At 34.3% G+C, this 9,003-nt stretch overlaps 1 protein-coding gene across 1 annotated transcript in view; it reads left to right on the plus strand.

The window, feature by feature from the left end:
- The window catches only part of LOC149940399 (glutamate receptor ionotropic, delta-1-like), a 29,794-nt gene extending 25,127 nt beyond the window's left edge, over window positions 1-4,667 (plus strand). Inside the window, exons 7-9 of the mRNA XM_090179231.1 lie at window positions 2,128-2,381; window positions 3,398-3,622; window positions 4,527-4,667. Coding sequence (XP_090035357.1) covers window positions 2,128-2,381; window positions 3,398-3,622; window positions 4,527-4,638 — 591 coding nt within the window. The 3' untranslated portion in view covers window positions 4,639-4,667. The remainder of the gene's footprint in view (window positions 1-2,127; window positions 2,382-3,397; window positions 3,623-4,526) is intronic.
- The last annotated feature ends 4,336 nt before the right edge of the window (window positions 4,668-9,003 follow it).

The raw sequence follows: 9,003 nt of genomic DNA on the forward strand, positions 1-9,003 counted from the left end.
TCTACGCATGGGTATCACAAATGCATAAATTTTAAAAAAATTCAAAGGTGCCCATGAATTTTATCTCATAAGGAATCTCCGACTCGACAAAGGTCAAAAATCCGCCTGGCTGATACCTTCCTGGGGCATGGTCTTAAGGTTGCCATAACGTTTTCTCTGATCCCCGACTTACAATCCAAGACCTTCCTTTGTTAGAGTTTTAGTAACAGAAATACATTTTAGTTTTTCAATTTTATTTATTTTCCGTAAAATGCAATAGGCCATTGCTCAGTAATAACATCTTATAGTAAATACGAACCACCGATGGACTGTATTTCAATTAAATTTGGAAAAAGTAGAAAGTTTTAAAAGTCCCTCAATAAACCGGAAAAAAATAACATGTAATCCATTGTCAAAGTCTGGCTCTAGCTAACCGTACTCGTAGAGGTTTTGAGATAAATACAATTTTTTTTGTTTGATAGTTAGTAACTGAGCTTCTTACTAACCAGCTCGTGCCCCATCAAAATTTATTGAAAACAAATCGTACGAGTAATATTTCTATCATGAATATAATTTTCAACTTTGTCAGTCCCCGCCAGGAATCGAAACATAAATTTAGTCAAGGGCACAATCGCTCTTGTAGTTCTTCAATCCTTTTCCGTAAATAATGTTTTACTTTATTCTTATATACCATGTTGATTCGATGGTTGAATTTACCCTTCGATACGAGCCGGGAGGGGGGGGGGGCATCAATGACGTGTGCTTCAATCACGTCAGTTATAGGGAACCAATGGAATAACAAGCGAATTTAATTATTTTAGCGGCAAGGAGCTTAATTTTCGAGCCTAGGGGAGAAATGGAAACCATGGGAATAATAGGCATTTTGCCTTAAAATAAATAGATACATTTCAGGCTCAATAAGATACGTAAACATACGTAAATACAATAGTGGGAAATATTCAAAATCAAGGTAAACATTACTTATTGTCAAGTCACAAACACAATTAATCTTTATTAATTTTAATACTTTTAGTCATGGTTATTTTTATATTAACTTTGTAACGTACGCTTTCAAAAGAGTTTTTCTTGGAAGAACGAAATTTTGGTCGTATTGTTTCCTTGAGCGATTGCATCTGATTACGATAACCTTAATCAAAACATAATAACTGAGGCCCTCTAGAATGTGGCGTTGACTCTGTCATGTGTCCATTTCTTTTCTCTTAATGACAAAAGTGTTGCAAGTAACAACCGGGAGGACCCGCGAACGATGTCCCTTCCTAAATACTTGAAATGGATAAATACTAACGGGTGGGGAGGGGGTTTCCCGGAAAATCATTTATTTCAAAATTTGTCTACTCCATTTGTTAACAATGAGCCTCTAAGGCACCTGTTCTGAAAATTTAGAATATGTTTACTTAAGTTTTAATCCCTTAAATTTTCTATTTGTTTTTCGACAATAGAAAGATTTTCCGTGTTTAACTTATAAAATACTTCGACTTGTAACGTTTAGAAATGATACTGACTATAACTTAACATAAACAGTTTCTTTACTTTATGTAAATACATTAAGATTTCAAGGGGCTATAAGTCGCTTGAAGACTTGGCCCCTTGACAACCGACTTAACTCATAAAAAAAATACTTTGATTTGATTTGATTTTATTTGATCATGAGATCCAAAAATAATTCAAAATTAGCCAGCCAAAGTTTGTTTTGGATCTAAGATTTATGATTTGGATCCAAGATATTTTAATTTAAAAAAAGTAGTTATGGGTCAAATCTGAAAGTTATCGATTTTTCTGTATTAAATAAATAAATAAAAATAAATACTCAACTATAGACAAATACCCAAGGCATCTTGCGACTTATAATGCCTTTAAACAAGTGGCCAGGTAACAATGCGTAGGAGGGTGGTAGCAAGCCCTTCATGCCACGCGAGCCAACAGCTCCCTACACTAACTATTACCGTTAACCTCGACCAGTGTTTATGGAAAGGGGAAACCGAAGAAATAAGCTAGCTTTTAACAATGTAATGTAGAAACCTTGATATTTAGTTATTCGATATGATAAATCAGTGACCCACGCTCAATTATTATGTAAGTGCTAAATTTTTTTCTGTTCCGAATAAAAGAATTTTTTTTAAAAATCAGGGTGCTCATTCCGAACAATTTTCTGCTATTTTGAAGAGCATGGAATCCAGCTCGAAGAATTTCGTTAAGAGTGACCTAGACGGTCTTAGAAAATCATTGATCAGTAATTACGCCTACATTGCTGGTGAAATGACCGTTTTAGCAGATATGGAAATTCCATCTCAATTCATTTTCGCGAAAGACAGTTTCAGTAACTCTGGTTATGCTATTGCCTTCCGAAAAGAATTTTGGTTTGCCGAGTTGTTCAATTTATGGTACGTATTCGCAAAGAATTGAAAATTATTTGATACGCTATGACTTACAATTGTTACCAAAATTACATGTAGGTCATTAAATTTCGAAAACACTATATAACACAAACTAATAAAATAAAATTAAAAATTAATTTTGCTCAGTAGATACTTTATAATCTCTCCTTAGCCACGGAGAAGCGATTTACTTCATCTTTCATAAAAGTCTTCAAAACAAAATATTCTTAAATACATGAAAAAATAGTACAGAGGGTGTAAAAACTCCGTAAAAGTACCGTCTTCTCTGTTTTGTCGTGAAAGCGAATTAACAACTTAGATTCGGCAGTATAAAACCGCAGAAAAACAAACTTACGAATTTGGTGAGATCAAAATAAGCTAAACCATTAATATTTGAAATTTTTAAAACACTCCCGTTGAAGGTTATTTTCGTTAAAAAACGCGCGACATTACATTCCACAAACAAAATGATGCTAACTCGCACGGTATTACCAATATGAATTTAAAGATATTGTATGTCTGTAGTTAAATATTTTAGTAACTCTTACATATGATATTAAACCACCCCGTTAAAGTACCCTCTTCTTTGCTATTGTGTTATTAATTTGTAACTGTTGACGGCCACATATCTTTCGATTAGTTTTGTACAGCCTATACGTTATTATCAACACTTCTTATAACTATATATATAGATAAATTTACCATTACAATATAACAGCTAATATTTTTAATGGCTACGCACCTTATTTATTAACATGAATCAGTTTAGATAAATTTTATTTGGCAACAGCTGGACATGATATTTGGAATTCTTTGGTTAATAATAAATAAATTCAATGACACGAAATTTGAATGGTAAATGATAACATTTATACAACGTTACTTTTTTGGTTGGAAACATTTTTTTTACACGAAAAGAGCGAAGTTCGTGTGCCCAAGACAGAAATTTCTCCATAGCGTCTTGGTTTATCTTTTCTTGGAAGAAATTACTTTTGGCGTTTGTTTTGTTAACTTCCCAACAGGATCCATAATTTATGCGAAGGCGGAATTATAAACGAGTGGGGAAGAAGGCTGATTAAGACCGTGCAAAGACATCGAGAACCACAGGACGATTCGCCCAGAGCATTGACCTTCAGAGAACTTCAGGGCTCTTTCTACATATTCCTTCTTGGATGTTCATTCGCAATATGTGTAAAATTATCGTCCTACCTGTCGGCGTTGACCTTTAAGTCTTCGAAAAACTTGTGGTATGTGAATTTACCTCAGCTATTTGCAACATGTAGGGAAAACGTCAATTTTACTATTCCCGAAAAGATTGTAGTTCTGCTGATAGCTAATTATTATAGCTTTGAAAAATACGGACGAAATTTCCCTAATTCAATGTTCGTACTAATTGAAGTGATATTTTTATAATCTTAAAATGAATGCCTACTAATTTATCTCATATAGTTTAAAAATATTATTCAAAATATTAAGTTTATCATTATTCCTTATAGTGGCTCAGTCAAATATTATTTTAAAGGCGCGGAAGCTCGTGCAAGGCTCTAATACAAAATATAAATAAAAGTATAATTCAAAGCTTAAATTTCAGTGTTAGCATTATTTATTTGAGAAAAATAAGATTACATGGTAAATCGAACCTTATTCCTAATTATGTATTTTATAATTTTAATAATATAATTAGGAACTACATGTATGTATTTAATTTGGTCTGAAAGAAGACGCCCAAGAGTTTAGGACTGTAAATAGTTAAAATGTCAAAATGGAACCTATTTCTATGGTTTCCTATATTCCTTATTCTGTTTTTCACCTGAAAATGGCGTCAGCTTTCTAAAGTATCCAAACAGTGTAAGTTGGTCACAAGTAATTCTATGCACAAAAAACCTTATGGTATACAAGAATTAATCTAAATAGTTCCATCGCGGATAGCAAAGCTTATCTAGAACAATAAGTAGTTTTTCCTGACGTATTTAATAGACAAGTTAGGCCACTCTAGAAAACAAGTCGCTTGAACTTGTAGCTAAGTGTGGATGGAGCTTTATTTATAAGGTTTACAAGCTTCACTCCAACAAGATCCCCAACATGATTTAGAAAGCTAGCGTAATCTTTATAATCTCTAAATTTTTAATTTTGGTATCTTTTTATTTATAGGAATAAAACAAGGTTGAAGCTTCGAGCTATTAACACGGTTAAAAGTGGTCGCCGTATAAAATCTTCGCCGGTTGTTCCGATAATTTCCAATAAAAAACATAAATGTTATTAGAATATCTATGCATGCGCGAGAACCAAAAGTAAGCAATGTAATTATTTTCGTAGCTCAAATTTTAAGTGCGCATGTTTATTGTTCAGCAAAATGTTGTCAAAAGTATTAATACATTTAAAAAATTTACAATTGTAGAGATCATTACAATTAAAATTATGTCGTGTATGGTAAATGTAAAATTTGAATGAAATAAGTAACCTTTTTCAGATGTAGGTTAGAAGGAAATTCAATTAGCGTCAGAGTAACAAAACAATTTTGCAAATTATGAAAGATTTTAAAGTGAAATCTATATTTATTGTGCTTTATTTCTCTTGGATAAGTGAGCCGGCTGAAATAATACCATGGATAGTATATTAAGGCTTAATTGACCAAGAAAATCGTCGATAGAATTAACTATAAACATTAGAACTAAGTTTAATGCGTTAGTTCTAGAGCAGAGTTATTTAAAGCCTCACAAACTTTTCTATGGGGAAAATTAGTACAACCAAATGCGGGAACGTTGATAGTCGGACCTCTAAAATGTAAAGACTTTTCGCTTTGTTCTAAGTATTTTGATTTTCAAGATTCGGTATTATTAAGGAAAGCCACAATTATTCTTACTGTCGACGGAAAACTCTTTAAAATTGTATTACTTGTAGCTGTAGGTAAAAAGCTGTGTACATAGTAAAAAAATGTTTGTATTAGAAGGCTTCGAACTCCCTTCTGCGCTGTTCGTGGCCAGCTCCTCCGTAAAATGCCAAAATTGTCTCTGCTCCATAAAAGAAATTCATCGAGCTTGATCTTGATTTTAGGACTTTACAGCTTGTGTTAACTTTTCCTTGGATACATTTTGTATGAAGTACGTGTGTAATAAAAAAATGTATTATTATTATTTTATTTTTGGTGCAGATTACTGCAATCAATAAATAATATCATTTAGATATTAAAATGATACAGCAATCGATAGGTGATATCGTGCCCTCGCCACCGCTGTTTCAAATTTGGGCATTGGGAGTAAGCGGTCCTTCAAACCCTTACTGCTACATGGGGAAATAGACGATTGATTACCAGTTTGTCAGAATTTATAGCCTAGTGTACTTAGTATCACCCTACTTACGTAGGTAAAGAGTCATACCCTTCAGAAAGAGCTTCTAAAGGGGAACGACGGGCACACAGCGGTCCACATAACCCGGCACAGCTGGCACCGGAGATTCCGGTGTGTCCCAAAAGGCCAGGAAACAGGACCAATGCGCCTCATACGGAGACCCACCGCCCCACAGTAGGCTACCCAATCCGCCGAGGCGGCCAGTTTGCACGGACCCTCTCCGTTAGCGTGCGCTGTAGCTCAGTCTCCATCCCCAACCGGAACGAAGTCGGAGGTGGAGATAGGACCATTTGATTAGAGCTAACATCTCCCAGTGCGCCACCGCCCTTATGGGATAATAGAGCCGGACCCCGACTCCCTGGTAAAACCACCAGTTATGGAACACTCTAACCCATTTAGGGCCCTATTAATTACCAGAGGTAGGCAAATATTGTGAACAACTTTGAAAAATGAATGTTCAGAATTTTCTCACTTGGTGGATGAATTAAGCGAGAGCTCACGACAGATGATATTATTTTCTTTCTCTTCAATTTTGCAAGCTCAGGCTGAGCTCAGTCAGTGATTGTACACGGCGCAGTGAGTGAAATCGGCTGATCTACGAGCTAGCCTGCGCAATGTTAGGCACTGCATCCTCTAGCGGTAGGATAGTTCGTTCACTGGAAAGCGCTGACTGCGGGCTGTGCAAGATCGTGCCGAGAGACGCAGTAGTTTGTCCACATTGAAGTTTATCAACACACTGAGCGACGGGATATTCTGTTAATCGACTAAAAAATGTATATGAAGCCCAGTTTTAAGAGGAGTCTCTTTTTCTTTTCAAGTTTTACCTAAAAAAACAGTACCGCGATGACTTTACCCCTATATTATACAAACGCGCTAGATAAAAATTAGTTGGAATAGTTTCCCCAAAATATATACCCTGGATGTGCACACGTAATCTTTTACAATTAAATATTTTATCAGTTTACTTTAACGGATTCAAAGCTCAAATTTAAGTAAAGGGTATTAAAATCTATACATTGTCATCAGATATTTCAATTTCTAAAACGTTGAGGTAAATAATCTACAATTGTTTTCGAACATTTATCAAATATACTGAAATTTATTTTATGTTATAAATTATTCTATCTAAATTATCGTCAATATCTGTTCCTTGGTAGATCTCAATTCACCACCGTTAAATGTGCCTTTATACTGCTTTGATAGAAGTATTCTTACATCAATAAATAATGGCATTAAACAAAACGCAAAAGACTCCATTAAGTTCATCACTACATCTATTATCAATCTTAGAAAGAAGGGAATCGCTTTAAAAAATTCAAAACAAATACAGTGGCTTATTTTTCAAGTTAAACATTGACAAATGTTAGATAATAAATGGCCCTTCCTTGTTTTTATATGGATAATTTCGTTTTTCATTGCAGAGAGTAAGGGAGTGGTGATAAATAGTTTTAGGTTTTATTTTGACCACACACCCAACTTCAGTTCTTTTGTTCAATCAAAACATTCACCGGCAGATCGATAAAGTACAAACTAGCCGTAAGTGATGAGGTCAATATATAGTTCATTTGGAGTTTTGTCTCTAAAACGGAACAATATCAGGCTGATGTATGACAATGAAGATCGGTCATATTCAAAATATGGGTTATATCGAAAAATCTCCTTCAAGATCTCAAGACACTTTCTCATTTCAAACCCTGCCTTTCCCAATTTGCGCACCGAATCAGCCGATTATGTTAAGAATATTTTTTTGGGTATCTACCATCTTCACGAAATATTTGCTCATGGTTGAAATGTACTACCTATACAACTATCCCACCCACAGTTTCGGCCTTTCGGGAATTATTGTGAGTCAAATTGGAGCGTTATACTCAATCATCTTCATATTCGTTTATAGAAAAGAAGCCAGAAATCTGTTCTACGACTCTTGCGCCAGACTTTATCGCTGTGATCCAGCGCGGTTGAAAAATGTTAATTATCGTTTTAAAATTTTGTTCTGTTTTTATTTCGTCTACGTTAATATCGTGCTGATACTACAATTAGCAACGGATAAGGTTGTGACAAAAGGACCTAATAATGTCACCGACTACGCGAAGTTTCTGGCGTTCGATTACACCATTGATGCGCCTCACTGGGTGCAGATTGCGAGCGCTTGGGGACTTATACTAGGACACAATCTGTTTCTATTCCTTTTGAGTGGGTACTTGGTTATGTTGGTGAGTTACTTGTCAGTGGTGATTGCTAGCGTTGGCGACTGTGCGATACAAATAATGGATAATAAAGGATTTCAACACGCTGACGAAATAAACAATTACTTTTTGGCTTTTGTGAGTTTAGTAAATCGCCTAAGTGCTTTATTGAATAATCTATTGGTGTTATGGTTCACCGTTACTCTTTACGCGTCCTGCAACAACGCGATCAAATACATTTTGGAGAGAAATGGGTGCAATTCAAAATATCTTAATTTTAAATTGCCATCTTTGTTTCATGATATGTTAAATTTGGCTATATTGACTTTCATGGCTTCTAATTTACCTGCCGTTAGCGATAGGGCGGTCCAGCATTTGCTAACCAAGTCCAGCGGAGTTCTATCCTTGGATAGGTCAAGAGAATATCTCTTTTTGAGAGAGCAATTTAAAAGTGGACCATACGGTTTGAAAATCGGTGGAATGTTCTTTATAACGACTCGTCTTTTCATATCATACTTGGGTCTCGGTATTACTTACGCTATCATCTACATTCAAATGAATCCGATTCTGTTGAGAAAACTGCAAGGCGAACTGGAAACCAATTATACACGATAACTTATTAATTGTAGCAGTATATGTATGCGTCATTTTGACGAAAATAATGGAATGAAATATTGATAACATTAAGAACTACACAATTTTTTTTATAAATGTGTTGATGTTCAAACAATGTTATTAAATGTTCCTGTCTAAAAGTACAAGTAATTTTTAACTACAGTGTAACTTAATAATTTATAATTATGGTTTATCTCGTTAATGTATCTCTGTTTTCACAAATAAAATAATAAGACTATAAAACATTTAATTAAAACAAAATAAAAATCTGCTTTACACCTTTCGACGCAATTGACAAAAGTATCAAGTTTAAATAACCGTTTTGGTAATATAAGATATAATACGCCGTGGTTCTTTTTTAATAAACAAATATATTTATTAGATTAGAGTATCAGTTATGATAAAAAATCTTGGTTAAGATGAGTTTAATTTTTTAAACTGGAATTTTTATACTTAAAGTTTAGAACGTTAATTTAATCT

Source organism: Leiobunum rupestre, chromosome 6 (assembly GCF_980474605.1).
Source record: "Leiobunum rupestre chromosome 6, qqLeiRupe1.1.hap1, whole genome shotgun sequence".
Taxonomy (NCBI): domain Eukaryota; kingdom Metazoa; phylum Arthropoda; class Arachnida; order Opiliones; family Sclerosomatidae; genus Leiobunum; species Leiobunum rupestre.